General features: G+C 46.8%; 1 protein-coding gene across 1 annotated transcript in view; it reads right to left on the bottom strand.

The window, feature by feature from the left end:
- Positions 1-15551, bottom strand: part of JAZF1 (JAZF zinc finger 1) — a 119529-nt gene extending 103978 nt beyond the window's left edge. The window contains exon 1 of the mRNA XM_082193555.1: positions 15239-15551. Within this exon, the coding sequence (XP_082049681.1) occupies positions 15239-15353 (115 nt within the window). The 5' untranslated portion in view covers positions 15354-15551. The remainder of the gene's footprint in view (positions 1-15238) is intronic.
- Between the last annotated feature and the right edge of the window lie 1166 nt (positions 15552-16717).

Genomic DNA, 16717 nt, shown 5'->3' with positions numbered 1-16717 from the left:
CTGAAATCCCAACTAGAGGAAGGTTCCATTAACACATACTGTTGTACCCAAGGGCTCTGGGGAGAAGACAAACATGGACTACCAAGTGCAGCTACAAGGAGGAGTTTCAGAGGTGGACCATAAATGTTCCCACCACCACCCCTTACGTTGACTTACTCCTTCCAAAATTTCCTGGGGGTTGTCCTCCATTTCACCCACCCACCCAAAATGTGAGTCATACGTTCCAATATGAGAACATTCAGCTCAGTGCTAATATAAATTCTTAAATAACGTTCCCCCATTTAATCAAAATAAATGGCGCGGGGGAAGCCATAGGTCAGTGGAAAAGTTCAAACCACAACATCTCAGGTATGGCTGGGAAAGTTTTCTCTCTGAAACTCTGCACAAGCTCTGCTGTTAGTGTAGACTTTAGTGAGCTAGGATCAATGGTCAGACTGTACAAAGTAACTTCTTATATTAAGCTGCTTTGGGTTATTGGAAAAGCTTTTTGAGATATTTATACCGTAAGAAAAAATTATACGTTAAACATGCTTAATGTTCAGTTTCAAGCATCAGACTCCCACCCCCCAAAAAATATTACTGGTTGTAAAGATGAGTCTATTTTAAACCTGTCCTGTTTCTATTTTTAAAACATTCTGCTTATTGTTTAAGCGGTAGGCAAATGATACTAGGCAGTTTTCAAAGGAGAAGTGAAACAGATTGAAAGAAGTCAACAAGCTCAAGGAACCCTTAGGTTTCGCCTGTGGTGAATTACAATGTCAGTAACTGAATGATGCTGTTCAAACAGATTTGCATGTGCGTGCATTGCATGTTATTATATTTACTATATCTTTTATTACATGTTTACAAAATTAGAATTGCTCCTTAACATGTTGAGTTTGCAATCTTACACTGAGAGTTTTCACCATATACTTAAAGCACACAATTCAGCAATGAAATAAATTGTGTATCAGTCAATGAAGGTTCAGTTATCCAGGGCTGAAATTATTATGGCTCCTCATGTGGCTGTCTGTTTTAAGCTGCTGTTTCAGCATTCTGTAAGAAGAGCTCCAAAACAGCTATTATTTCAAGCACTCACATATAGATTTCAGTTGCATTAGCCTCTTTTTTCAGAAAGCCAAGAAAGGCTTAAATGGGACTCCTAGAAGGTCTGCCATCCAGCTGAGCCCTGCTTAGCCTCACTGAGAAAGGAGAAGAAGAAAAAGAGGAGTTTGGATTTGATATCCCGCCTTTCACTCCCTTTAAGGAGTCTCAAAGCGGCTAACGTTCTCCTTTCCCTTCCTCCCCCACAACAAACACTCTGTGAGGTGAGTGGGGCTGAGAGACTTCAAAGAAGCGTGACTGGCCCAAGGTCACCCAGCAGCTGCATGTGGAGGAGCGGAGACGCGAACCCGGTCCCCCAGATTACGTGACTACCGCTCTTAACCACTACACCACACTGAACTGAGTGCCCTCAGATTAATCTCTAGATCAAAATATGGATGGAGAGAATAATGGTCATTCTCACAGAATATGGCACTCATGTGATTCCACTAAAATCTGAACAATTAGCAATAAATCCTAAAAGTGACAGATTATTCAACAACAATGAAACAAGGTTGTTTCTCAGTTTAGTAAGGAAATCTATGGAAATTCCCCAAGATTAGAGGAGAGGGGGAAAACCCTCAACATTAATCTTAACATACTTATTCAAACTCTTGCTAGAGAAAGTTTAATCCTGTTTTTAAATCCCTCTAACCTATTACAGTGATAGCAGGAAGAAGCAAAGATGTTTCTGGCAACAGAGTGCCCCACAGAGACCTGCCAAATGTAGCAATTCAGATGTGGTTTCCTGCTCCTATGCCTCTCTTACCACATCTACAGTGACTAAACAGAGAGTGTGGGAAGCCCACATTTCTGCAGCAAAAGGAAATATTATGACTTCTGAGCTGATATTCAGAGGAAATGTCATTTAGATAGTCAAGAATGTGCAAAAAATGACACTGCATCATTATGGCAAAAGGCCTCTGAGTTAAGAATATATCTGAATCTCTGAAGTCACATTTTGTAACAGCAAAGGGTTATAGGAAGAGGACAGACATTATAATGGTAAAAAGGTAAAGGACCCCTGGATGGTTAAAGGCGACTATGCGGTTGTGGCACTCATCTCGCTTTCAGGCTGAGGGAGCCAACGTTTGTCCACAGACAACTTTCCAGGTCATGTGGCCAGCATGATTAAACCACTTCTGGCACAACAGGACACCATGACGGAAACCAGAGCACACAGAAACGCCGCTTACCTTCCTATACCTATTTATCTACTTGCACTGGCATGCTTTCAAACAGCTAGGTTGACAGAAGCTGGGACAGAGCAATGGGAGCTCACTTCGCCACAAGGATTTGAACCGCTGACCTTCTGATCGGCAAGCCCAAGCAGCTCAGTGGTTTAGACCACAGCACCACCTGCGTCCCATTATACAACATTACAAGACACAGATGCAAAACAGGCAGGGTCGGGGGGACTAGTCTGAAGAACTGCTTCCTAATACAGGTAGGCAGCCGTGTTGGTCTGACGCAGTCGAAATAAATAAATAAATAAATTGTCCAGTAGCACCTTAGAGACCAGCTAAATTTGTTCTGGGAATAAGCTTTCGTGTGCATGCACCCTTCTTCAGATACAGTACACTGAAACAGAAGCACCAGACCCTTATATATAGTGGGAGGATGGGGTGGGGTTTTTCTCAGAAAGGTAGTAGGAGACGGGTGATTGACTCAATGGGTATGGTAAACCTGTTGACGACTTCAATTAGTCCTACAGGAAAAAGCACCTTGCCTCCCACTATATATAAGGGTCTGGTGACTTCTGTTTCAGTGTATCTGAAGAAGTGTGCATGCGCACGAAAGCTTATAACCAGAACAAACTTAGCTGGTCTCTAAGGAGCTACTGGACATTTTATTGTTTTTATTATGCTTCTTAATAGCAATTGAAAAGAATTTTGGCTAGACCTGAAGTGAAAAACAAGTGTATCTGGGAGTCTCATAGAGGCTGATAAGAGCCAAATGCAGGGAGCAAACCAAGCAGTGTGGAAGGAGAAGGATAAACTAATATTTATGAAACACATCTTGGTATTGGGACTTAGGGTCTTCCAAAATGTGTGGGCTAACACTGGATTCACTTAAAGGGAAGAGTGAGGTTACGACCCCTGATTTGTGCAGGCCCAATAGCATCAGGGTAGAAATGCGGAAGTTGTGAGGAAACAGTATTATTATGTGCAGCAGACGGAGGATGGATGAAGTGTTGCGTAGACGGATAGAGCAGCCACAAAGCCCTGAGATTAAATCAGCAAATCTCTAACACTAGTCAGGCCACTTCTGGAGCAGTTCCAGGTACCACACGTAAGTACTGTAAAAATCTAGTGATGCAACTCTACAATTCTACGAAAAACAAATCAAATGGCAATAGGTTCAGGGAAGCAAAATGGAAGGTGGTCAGGGGTAAGGAAAACAAGTCCTATCAGAAAAGTTTGAAGGACCTGGTTTTGCTTAGCCTGGAGAAGAGAAGAGTGAGGAGCTGGGAGGGCATAATGCTACTCTTCAAGCACTGGAAGAGCTATCACACAGAAGGAAAAGACTTGCTTTTTGATGCACAAAAGGGCAGGACTAGATCTAATGGGCTTAATTTACTTGAGTTTTGCCTTTCGTTGAGCACAAGGAGAAGCTTATTAGCAGTAAAAGTGATTCAACGATGGAACCAGTGCTTTTTTTCAGGGGGTACATAGTACCGGCACTGTAATGTACTGAAGTTCTCACCCTCGGCCAGCAGGGGGATACTGTAGATAGTTATGCAAATAAGGGATCGAAAGTGACGTTCAGTGATTGGATAGTTACAGAAAGTTGTTACAGTTACGTTGTACTGGAGCTCTATATAAGCAGGCTGACTGAGCCCTTCAGCTCAGTTCTGTTCTGGCCTCTGAATAAACAAGAGCTGTTTGAAGAATTGTTGTATCGATTGATATGTTCACCCACAATTTAACAGGCACCTCTTTTTGTTGTTGTTAAAAAGCGTGGCACTTACTGTAACAACTTCATGGTGAGACCAGCACCTATTTTTCTAGAAAAAAGCACTGAATGGAGCCATTTATGCAAGGGAAGGTGAGCTCTCCCTTGCTGGATGCCTTTAAGCAAAGATATGATGACCATCTGTTGGGGACGTTGTAGGACCAGATAGGCTACCAGGCCCTCTCCAACTCTGCAATAAGAATTCTAGGTTGGGAGAGGCTAGCACACAAAGTCTAAAACATTCAGGCATGTGCACATGTGCAATTCCATAAACTTTTGAGAAATCCTAATAACCTCATCCCAACATTGCAAGGACTAAAGAAGAAGAAGAAGCTAGAATCAATGGAGATACATCAAGGCATAGCCAGGATTCATTTTAGGGGTGGGGGGCAGGTTTTATGGGAGGGGGGAGAGTCAAGTTATCTGTGATGCAATTGGTCAGTTAGTTAAGTATTTTTATTTCTTTACTTGATGGGGGGGATCTGTCTGTCTCCCCTGCACCCCCAGCTACATGCATGCTCTAGTAAAGGTAAAAGGTAAAGGACCCCTGGATGGTTAAGTCCAGTCAAATTCGACTATGGGGTGCAGTGCTCACCTCTGCTTTCAGGTCAAGGGAGCTGGTGTTTGTCCACAGGCAGCTTTCTGGGTCATGTGGCCAGCAAGACTAAACCACTTCTGTGCAACGGGACACTGAAACTGCTAGGTTGGCAGGAGCTGGGACCGAGCAACGGGAGCTCACCCCGTTGCGGGGATTTGTACCACCAACCTTCTGATCAGCAAGCCCAAGAGGCTCAGTGGTTTAGACCACAGCACCACCCTACAATGCTCTAGTATGAATTGCAAGCAGTGGCCTCATACCTACTCGGAAAGCCAGGTGTAGAGAAACGAGACCAAATAAATATGTGGAATGGAAAGCAAGATAGCAGGAACATCTACCTGTGAGCCTTATGCAAAATTGCGCAAAAAGTCTTGTGCAAAATTGCAGTAGCTTTCCAAAATGTTCAGTGCAGAGGGAAATAACAAGTATTCTTGTTATTTGTGTGGGAGCCCAAGCAGGAATGTGGGAAAGGGAAAAAGAGAACGAAGACATTATGCTTTTAAAATACACCTGTCACGGGCTGCCTCAGGTCTCAGCTCACAAAAGACCAATGCCGAGCTCTTCTTATATACAAGGATGTTTATTGCAGTTCATTATTGGTTCCACAACCGAGGCGCGCAGCCCCGAGTGTCTAACGTCAGACATTTGAAGTCCCCTCTGACTCGGTCCCGCCCCTGCACCAACTTAAGAGGCTTGTGCTAGACCACCGCTTCTTGTCTTTCCTTTTCCGCAGGGTCTTTCTGCCCCCCTGGGTTCCTTCCCTCCCGCTCTCTCCTGAAGCGGATTCCTGAGATGCCTGTTCCCCCCTCCTTCGTGCTTTGGGGCTGGGCTCCTCCTCCGGGCTTTCTCCATTTCCGCGCGCCTCCACATTTGAACTTGGCGCGCGCTCGCTACCCCTGACCTTCCTTTTGACACTGACACTACTCCCTGTACTACTCTCCCCCTCTTCCGGCAGGACGTTCTCCCCAGATCTCCTTCCCCTGTCTCTTTCCTGCTCCGCTCCGTGTGTCACACTGGGAACCCCCCTCTCTTCCCTTCGTTCCTGCTGGGAAGCCGGCCCCGATCTCCCACTCCCGCTCGGGGTTTCCCTGCTGCTTCCCTGCTCCTGGCAAGTCCCCCCTGTGACCCCCCTTCTCCTGACTAGGGGCGCCCCCTCCTGAGAATCCTCCGATTCACTTGAGAGACTCATGGAAGATCTCAAGTCATTGTCATCCTCTTCCTCACTGTCCTGGGATTCTTCCTCGTCGCTCTCCGTCTCCTCCCTCACCTGTGCCTCTGTCTCTGAACCCCTGACAACACCTTTATATTATTGTGCTACTTGCAGAATTAACTGCCCTAAAAGTCTGGCAGGCACAGAAGAAGTGGAGCTACAAAACAACTTAAGTTAAACAAACACATTTTCTGCCCGCAGGCTCTTGAAAAGGTAAACTAAAACTAATTATAACATAGTTGTAATGACAGCTGTATGGACTTTTAACAGTGTAATCCTACACATTTCTATTAAGAAGCATGTGCCATCATTTTCAAAACGGCTTTCTCCCATGCAAATATTTATCGGGCTGAAGCTGAAGTAACCTCCTTTGCAAAACAGAATGCTTATGGCTCAAGGTCTAGCTAAAGCTGAAACAATATTTCTAGTATGGCAATTGTGAGAAGAAAAAAGGATTGCCGTGTTTCATCAGAAAGCACAATACAGTCTGACAATAGAGAACAGAAAAGAGCTGTTGGCAAAAGGTCAGAGATGTTAATGGAGATGAGAGACAAGTTCCAGGAATTGGTGGTGGTTGTTTTGGTCTGATCAAGATTCAGAAGGATTAAGTTAGCAAAGACTGGAAACCTGCTCCTGCAAATTTAGCACACAGTATCAATGCATCAGAGTATGTGGATCATGCATACCACTGCCCTCTACTGTGTGGAATCAAAACAGCAAGGATTCTATTTATTGGAAAGAGCCAACAACTGTATTTATTCGAACTAAAATTTTGCAAAGCAACATTTTGCTTTAGCTAAAATAGCAAAGGGACCACTATTGCAAGCAATATAAAAGGACAAAGGCAATCAAATTCATTTCTTTTAAAAGTGGATCAAGAATGAAAAGACAAAAAAACTCGGGAGCGGGAAGAGAAAGGTGTACTTACCCTGCAGAAATCATTAAGAGAGAAAGACTATATCTCAAACTATTTTCCTTAAGTTCTGTTTGTACTGTACATAGTTATCTCCTGACTGCAAATGGGACCCCTGTCATTATGAAAAAAAGACGTTCATTCTGCTTGGAACTCTTCCAAAGAAAACCATCTAGAAGGATTTATCTCTGTGCACAATGACTGCAACGTATCTGCTATTGGTATCGATAGGAATTGAGCCAACATAAATATGCCAATAGGACAAGTGATGATTTGTTTAACAGAATTTGCATACCACTTAATTGTAAAATAAAAAAAAATCCAAGTGTTTTACATAAAACAACCAAAAAGCAATACAGCTCAATGTCAATGAGCAGGGAGTTCCACAGTGTAGGTGTTACCATGCAAAAAAGACTGATTTCTTACAAGTGCAGAACAACCATCACGTGCCACATGTAGAAGTTCTGGTTCTGCTGATCTCAGTGGGCAAATATATGTAAGGCAATATTTCTAGAAAACTGGTCCCAACCTGCTAAGGGCTTTATATACCAAAAGAATAATTCATCTATATGATTTTCCACACCTGAACTAGCCTCTTGTTAAGACTGATTAATTGCTTAGATCGTCAAACAATATTTGTATTATTCATGCAGTTTCAAAAAAGAAACAACAAAATCACTCTCACAAATATTTTCAGGTTAAGTTATACAACAGGATTAAAAGAGTAGTATTACGGATTGATTGATTGTGTGTGTGTGTGTGTGTGTGTGTGTGTGTGTGTGTATCTTCACTACAGTCATACTTCATGTTATGTCCGCTTCATGTTACGTTCTTTCAGGTTACGTCCCGCAGCAACCTGGAAGTACTGGAAAGGGTTACTTCCGGGTTTCGCCACATGCGCAGAAGCGCAAAATGATGTCACACGCATGCGCAGAAGCGGCAAATCACAACCCGCACATGCGCAGACACGCCACTGTGGGTTGTGCTCTTTTCATGTTGCAAACGGGCCTCCAGAACAGATCCAGTTTGCAACCAGAGGTGCCACTGTATGGGTTAAGAAGTGTCTTAAGTGGAATGTGAAATTAAATCAGTGAAAAGAATATGTAAGGGTGAACATTGCCTCAAAATAACACAATGAGTCATCTCCAAACTTCAAGCCAGGGTTCGCCAACATGGTGCCCACAAGCACTAGTTCACTTGCCAGTACCTCCTATTTAGCTCATGAAAAGTGAAAGTAAATAGCCCCTCATAGATCCAAAATGCTCAAGGGACTGTTTCCTCTTCTTGCTCAGTTTCCACTGTCTCAGCCTGTCCGACACTGAGCATGTCCCCTTAAGCATGGCCACATTTCATTAGATGCAAGGAGCAGATACCCACCTTCCATTCTGAATACAGAGGTGCAACGAGCTCATCTCTGTTAACAAACATTGCAGTGGCAGGAGGAGGTGCCATTCCTCTGCATTGATGAAGGGGCTGATTGGGGAGTTTGACACATCTGTACAATGTGGCGGTCCTGCGTCTTTTTAGAAGTGGTGACCATTTTCTATTATGCTTCACACACACACAGCCCATGTCAGCAGTTCCTCAAAATCCTAAAAGTGCCCACTGGCTCAGAAAGGTTGAGGACCCGTGCTATAAGGTGTAGAACTTACTGCCCATCCGATTTCTCGTTAGACTTGTGGAATGTGATTCAGCTGACTCACTTCTAACAACGGGACTGCAGCTGTGACCCTATAATAAATAAATACGTATGTACACATTCATCCCTCTCTTTTATCACTCTCGCTTCACCCAACATTCTGTCCAAACCTGCCCACAACTTAACCTCTCATGTGCATTGAGCATGTGCAAAAGCACCCTTATGACTAACACAGGCCACAAAAGTACATTTTAAATAAAATCAACAAAAGCACTTGCTAGATCAGGGGTCAGCAAACTTTTTGAGCAGGGGGCCAGTCCACTGTCCCTCAGGCCAGACTATATTGGGGGGGGGGGGAAAATGAATGAATTCCTATGCCCCACAAATAACCCAGAGATGCATTTTAAATAAAAAAGCACATTCTACTCATGTGAAAACACACTGATTCCCGGACTGTCTGTGGGCTGGATTTAGAAAGCAATTGGGCCAGATCCGGCCCCTGGGCCTTAGTTTGCCTACCCATGTGCTAGAATGATTCCCTTGACCTAACACAACAAACCGTTTCCCCCAAAATGTTGGACAAATGGAGAAATCATCCCAGGAAAACCACCCCAGCAAAACCTATGGAATAAAAATATACAGTACCTGCTGTCATGCCAGCATTTCTCACCAAGCATTCAAAACAAGCCGTTTCTTATCCTTTCTACCCCAAATTTGGCATGGACCATCCTCAAGACTAGCCCTCTTACGATGACAAGCTTCAGTTTGTTGAACCATTTTCTATCTATACAACGCAGAACCCTCCTCCACCCACAATTTATCATTATAATGGCATAATGCAATTCAGCCAACTCGCCCTGAACATAGGGTCATAACTGGCTTATACCTAATCTAATAAAATCCTGGATTTAAAGTACGCCATTTATTTTCAGCCCTGTTCCTTCCCCCTACCTGCATCTTACAATGAATACAGGTCAACACGGTACCAGGGCTTTATGGACTTGGGCTGTATTGGGAGACCTTAGTTGCTTTCAGTAGTCTATGCTCTGTTGTAGATTTCCTTAGTAGGCATCAAATCTCTCTAGAGAAAGGCACTACATTTTTTTCTGATTAGTTGGCAAATGAATAATTGAAGAAGCAAATGGTTGAAATCACTTAAGATGCTTTTAGGCATCACGCTGCCAATATGGGACAAATTGACACAAGCCCTGATGTGGCTTCCCATGTGTATTGTAGTTCTCCCTTCTGTGGTGATCCTTCTTCCACTGCAATACATTGCACCGGTTTTTGAAGACATTAACTTTTCCATGTGATTTTGATGAAAAACAGAGAAATTGGTTCTCTCTCTCTTTTTCCTTTATGCATTCCATTTCACCCAGAGAAAACATCCCCATTTTTTTTAATGGTTCTAGAGAGCACTTTAGAAATACAAGGACTTTTGTGTTTTTGAGTCCTGTACAAACAGGACAAGAATCTTTCAAGAACCAAAGCATCTTCTCATTTATAATTATATTAATATGTGTCCAGTTCTAGCCTGCCTTCTCTACTTCTAGGTAACTTCTGCACCTGCACACCAGCTAAAGTATCACTCCTCAAAATCCTCTGTTCAGTTATGCTTGGACTACTGCAACGCGCTCTACGTGGGGCTGCTGTTGAAGGTGACCCGGAAACTACAACTAATCCAGAATGCGGCAGCAAGACTGGTGACTCAGAGTGGCCGCCAAGACCATATAATGCTGGTCCTGAAAGACCTACATTGGCTCCCAGTACATTTCTGAGCACAATTCAAAGTGTTGGTGCTGACTTTTAAAGCCCTAAAAGGCCTCGGCCCAGTACACCTGAAGGAGCTTCTCCACCCCCATCATTCAGCCTGGACACTTGAGGTCCAGTGCTGAGGGCCTTCTGGTGGTTCCCTCCCTGCGAGAAGTGAGGTTACAGGGAACCAGGCAGAGGGCCTTCTCGGTAGTGGCACCCGCCCTGTGGAACACCCTCCCATCAGATGTCAAGGAAATAAACAACTACCTGACTTTTAGAAAACATCTGAAGGCAGCCTTGTTTAGGGAAGTCTTTAATGTTTGATGTTTTATCATGTTTTTCATATTCTGCTGGGAGCCACCCAGAGTAGCTTGGAAAACTCAGCGCCCAGCAAGATGGGCAGGGTATAAGTAATAAATTGTTGTTGTTGTTAAGATCTGGTGGTTTTCCATAGCTGAAAACATCTCCTTGGACTTTTATCCATCAAGAATGTGATAGTCAGGCCAAATTCAAGCTGTTATCATTGTTATGGAAAGCCCTTAACAGCATGGGACCAGTTTACTAACCCCATATATGCTCACTCAACAACAGTGATCCATGAAATTGGCATTTATTAAACAAACAAACAAACTGCCCTATACCTGGAGGTCTCAGGGAGGTTCACAAAACAAGATCAATGTATAAAATCACAATATATATATAATCAAAATAAAAACAGCAACCCAGTAACACCTGCTCCCCAAAGGAACAACATTTTAAAAGGGAATAGGATGTCAATCAAATCAACCAAAGGCATGTTTACAAAGGAATGTTTTTGCTTGGTACCTAAAGGTGCATAATGAAGGCACCAGGTGAACATCTCTGGGAAGAGCATTCCACAGATGGGGAGCCACTGCAGAGAAGGCCCTTTCTCGTGTTGCCACCCTCCAGACCTCATGAGGAGGCAGCACATGAAGAAGAGCCTCTGAAGATGATCTCAGAGTCTGGGTAGGTTCATATGGAAAGAGGCGGTCTTTGACGTATTGCGATCCTGAGCCGTTTAAGGCTTTATGGGTCAAAACAAGCACTTTGAATTGGGCCTGGAAACTAACTGGTAGCCAGTGCAGTCGGACCAGGATTGGTGTAATATGCTCAAACCATCTTGCTCCAGTGAGCAACCTGGCCGCTGAATTCTGCACTTTTACAAGTGCCACATAATGTTTGTTCCACGTTTTTAATGAGCCAATTTTTTAATGTGGCAACTCCTATACCCTGGAACTCCCTGCCCATTGACAGGCAGCAGGGGCAGACTTTGGTCTTTCAAATTATCAGTGGGCAACCTGTGTAAGGCCAAAATTTGGCACACTCACCCAACTTCAGTTCTGCTCAATTCTCTGCGTCATAGTTGTGATGCCCTGCATGTAAATCACTTTCAGGTGCCTCATAGGAAGTGATTCATAAAAAAAGATGTGACAGCATCACATTAGTTAGGCCTTAATATGAACTCTCTCTCAGTCTCATGTCTGTAGGCAAGGATGCACCAGATCTAAGCTTACAATATGTTGAGGAGAACCTGATGCTGCAATCAGATGTTTGCTCCCCAAACATTATGATGCCAAGTTACACTGAGCAAAGCCATAGTTTTCACAAGAAGCCATAGTTTTCACAAGAAGATTGATCATGAAAGATAACCTTTGACTTCATCCTGAGAGAAGCTTAAATCTACTTTTACTGCAGCCTAAGGTTGTAATTATGAGCAGTGGATGAATTCTACCATGATGAGAGCATGCCATGATAGAGTGGTCATGTTTAATGAGAAGGAATTTAAAACAGAACCATCAAACTGAATTGGAGGCAAACTCAACCCTCCAGATGTTTTGGGACTACAACTCCCATCATCCCTGACCACTGGTCCAGTGAGCTAGGGAAGATGGGAGCTGTACTCCCAAAACATCTGGAGGGCCGAGTGTGCCTATGTCTGCTGTAATGCATAAGAAGATGACTTCTCAAAAGTAAAACATGGTCGCAATGCAGGAGATGCAAGAGGTTGAAGTCAGAATAAAGTTAGCTTCTCCTTGCTGCTCATCTGGTAGGGGAAGCAAACATATACTCTGGCAAGGACAACCCTAACCGATGGATGCTTGCATTCCTAACTCAACAATTCATTGCTAGATGAGTTATGAATTCTCCAACTCAGGGTCATTGACTTGTGGGAGGGACACATCCTTTCTTTGAAGAAGTTCTCACTTTGCTACAGCAAAGCAATCAGATTTTCTCTTAAGGGCCTATGGCCTGAAAATAATTATAAGCCTACCCAAATGTATTCTGTTGATAATACAGGAAGCATGAGTATTCACTGGGTATCACATGAATGGCACTGATTCAACTTGCTGGCCATTTTTGAGTCAAATTTTATTGTATAGTAAAGCATATAGCCTTACAATGGATCATAGACAGCCAGACAGATTCACAATACCAATACATCAATATAACACATTAGATTATTGGCAACTCCTATGCTGCCCCAGGAATGCGCACCAAATCACTGCATTAAATGTGTAACATTTATGCACTGGACTGTAAAAGGGTGAGGGAGTGAAAGAAAACCAGTGGAGGTGGCAAAAAGCAGCAGTAGAAATTTCAGGAGGAGATGGAGGCTGGTACCAGTGTCCAGCAGCCCCCCTGCCAGGTCATAGGCCTTAACAAGTGTCAAATGGTGCTGGTTCCTGATATCATGTGAATACCACCAACTCTGAAACAAAATGTAACATGTAATAACTACTATAGCTGTGTTGGGAATGTTACACATTGCTGTAGGCCTTAAACTTATGCTATTCCCAACTGCTTATAGAGGAAAATCTTCTGAAATCAATAGTGCTTCTCCATGATTGCATTCTGGCTTAGAGCAATGCCTCTCCTGGCTTGCATCCTTCGCTTTCCAGAGGGCTTATGCCAGTGACACATTTAGAAAGGGGTTTTTTTTTAAAGCGGGCATGTACTTTTAAAAATCAAGAATGAATGGCTTCCTAAAGACTTTTCACTTCATCCTCCCCCTGCCCCACTCCAAGTTAGGACTTTCCAGGAGTCATAAAACAGAACAGCATGTTCACCTCTCCCATTACAGAACAGCATGATGTGCCACTTAGTTACATTTTTACTCAACCACCACAGTCCAGACAATCAAAATATGCACACAGAGAAAGGCAAGGGCTTTTAGGCTCACAGTTCCAGCTCTCTTACTACCAACGCTTTATCATCGCACTTGTGTCACTTTTTATTTTTTTTAAATTAAATTGGTTTGCATACTCAGTCTGGATTAATGCATCTCCAGGACAAAGGCAGTATCCTGATCAGTCTGTTTTTACCCCACCTCAAATGAACTGTCAACTACTATCACCCAGTGCAGGCAAATTAGCTATAGGCAATAGTCACAATAGCCTGAGAACCCGAGTCTTTCGCTTACATTTCTGCAAGGGTTATAAAAAATGCAACCTTCTTGCAGGGGTGCCAACTTGAAAGAAATATTGGGGGGACCAGGTGAGCTCCACCCCGCATAATCAACCACATGATGTGGCACATGGCCACCATTTGAATGGCAATGCCCATCAACTGGGGGGAGGCAACTCCCTCAAATATTTTATTAGTGGGGCCAAAGGGACTTCTGCCCCTAGGAGTTTGGGCTCTTATGCCTTCTTGCAAGAAAATCATACTTCCACATTCTTGTTTCATTCACCTGCTGCTGCCGCCATTTACTCCTTGGCTCTCATCTGATTACACTCTGACACTCTGTGAGATTTCCTACTGATCATGTTTAAGCCGTGTGTGAAACGTGGCCTGGAAAACCAAAACCAAACGGAAAGCAAGCAAGCCCAGACCCCAAACGCCCTTTGCAAGGTAAGAGCATTTTGTTCTCCTATCATCCTCCTAGTCAGCGTCCCGCCCTTCCCTGATTCCTTCTGAAGCCAGCCTTGGCACAGGGAGACCCGGCTGCCGCGGGACTTGTTGAAAGCACTTGTTCGACACTCCAGGCAGGGAGGGGAAGCGAAATCCTACAGGTGACGGCGGCCCCGGATCCCTGGCCGCGCCGCCACGCGCGATCTCCAGGAGAGGTCCCTGGCGGAGAGGCCCAGCTCGGCTCCCAGTGGAAGCCGCCGGGGAAAAGAGGCGAGGCTCCGCCCGGGCGACGGGGGCTCCTCCCCGCCCGGCGCCCCCTTGACGCAACCACGCCAGCCGGCAAGTCCCCCGGCGGAGACCTCGTCCCTTCCCCTGCGGCAGGCCACTTGACCTCCTTCACCAGCAACCCTTCCCCGCTGCCGGGGGCCTGCACGCCCTGTCCGTCCCTCCGGCCTGCCTGCCTGCCTGCGTGACGCGCCGCCTCCGCCGCGAGGCGCCTCGGGTGCAGCGAGCGAGGCCGGCCCGGGGTTGGCCCGCCAGAGAGGCAGGGCGAGAAAGCCAGCGAGCGAGCGAGCAGCCCGCGCGCGCGCGCCATCCTCCTCCTCGCCTCCACACCTAGCAACAGCGCTGACAGGACGCAGCCGCCGCCGCTGCAGCGGGAGGAGGAGGAAGCGGAATGGCCGCCTCCCTCCCTCCCCACACAGCCCTGACAGCCAGAGCCGGGGCGGAAGCAGCAGGCGGCGTGCTGGACTCGTCCTCCTCCTCCTCCTCCTCCCTCCGGGTCTCTCGGCGCGCCGCGGCTGCCAAGGCAAACTCCGGCGCCTTTGCAACAGCCCCGGGGCTGCACGCGCCACGCCAGCCACCCGGCGGCCGAGGACCTCAGGCACCCAACTCGCCAAGCAGCCGCCGCCGCCCCTCCCCGCACAACACACCCACCCTCGTGCCTGCAGCCCCTCACCCGCCGCCCCTGCCCTCCCATTCATCCCCGGCGGCAGCCTCGCCCGCCAGTCCCCCCCAGACGCTTCACCCCACACACCCGACGCCCCTCCCTCCTTCTCCCCTCGGCACTCCGAGCCGCTCCCGCCCACCCGCCGTTCTAGCGTGCTTGGGGGTCTCTCTGGCCGCCGCCGCCCCCCTCCCACGCCCACGCGCCTGCCGGGGGTGGGTAGTTTGGGGGGGGGGAAAGCCCGACCCTCTCGCTCGCTCACCCACCGATATGGTTGTCCTCGATGTGCTCGATGAGCTCGGCCAGGGTTGGGAAGGGCAGCCCGCAGCCCCCGAAGCGGCAGGTATTGGAGAAGAAGGAGGCGGCGGCGATGCCTGTCATGGTGTTACATGGAGGTTTTCGCCCCTCTCCGCCCTGCGGTGCCTACTCTGCCAGGGCCGCCGCCGGCGGGAAAGGGAGAAACCGGACAGAGAGGAGAGGAGATGGGGAGAGAGAGAGAGAGAGGGAGGGAGAGAGGGAGGCTGGGGGTTGGGACGAGGAGGAGGTGGCGGCAGCGGCTGCAGCGTCGGGAGCGGCGGAGGGGAGGGACGGGCTGCTGGGTGGGGGGAGATGAGGCAGGCGCAGCTGGGAGGAGGGACCATTGCCGCACTGGAACAGCTGGGCAACCCCTGCCGTCGCCGCCTGACTCCGCAGCGGGAGCCAGAGACCCAGGCCACGCTCGGCGGAGGCGGGCAACCCACACACGGCTCCTCGGCTCTGCCTGGGGAACCGGAGCGGCGGCGGGGGGGGGGGCGCTGCACAACAGTTGGGGGTGTGTCTTCTCCCCCTTCTCAACTTCGGAGGATCTACTGCGGCAACTTCTGAACGCCCCACAGATACGGCGGCACCGGGGATTGGGGGGGGGGTGTTGCGAGGGGGTGGGAGAAACCTCGAACCTGCCCTCTGAAAAAGCTGAACCTCGATCGAGTTGGAGCCAAGCCTCGTTTACAGCTTATTGCTGGTGCCTCTTCTCCTAGGCCTGGGCAACCGACATTTTTTAAAAAATATAAATGATGGAATATATGCAACTTGCAATGTGTGTGTACATGTATGAGCATAAGGGGCGCCAACTTGAATAAAATATTTTGGGGGGCAGGTAAGCCCTGTCCCCCGCATAATCAGATCACATGATGTGGCGTATGCACACCATTTGAATGGCAGTCTTCTCCCATCTCAACTTTGGAGGATCTGATTTTTCTATGACATTGACTTTGTAGGGGTGGCCCCCTCAAATATTTTATGGGTGGGGCATGAAGGAACCTCAGCCCATCAGAGTTGGCTCCTATGTAAGGGAACATAAAGATGTAGCAAAGAGTCATGCTGGATTAGATCAGAGACCCATCTAGACCAACATCCTGTAGCTCCTTGTGGCAAGGCATATGTCTATGGGAAGCCCACAAGCAGGACTTGCATCATCATCATCAGGCCCTTCATAGAATCATAGATCTGTAGAGTTGGAAGGAACCCTGAGGATCATCTAGTCCAACCCCCTGCAATGCAGGGATAGGCAGCTGTCCCGTACGGGGATCGAACCTTCAACCATGGCATTCTCAACACCATGCTCTAACCAGCTATCTGGGATTATCAGAAGGAAAAGAGCTTCTGAGCTAGGAGGCCTGCTTGAATCTTACATTTACTTTACACCCACCTGTCTTCAAACAGTCCTCACTGGACCCTTTTGTCACCTCAGCAGTCATGGCAAATGA

This window comes from Podarcis vaucheri, assembly GCF_965113315.1.
Source record: "Podarcis vaucheri genome assembly, chromosome: 12".
NCBI lineage: Eukaryota > Metazoa > Chordata > Lepidosauria > Squamata > Lacertidae > Podarcis > Podarcis vaucheri.
Note: the sequence above shows the minus strand (reverse complement) of the source record. Positions and strands in the feature narration are given on the sequence as shown.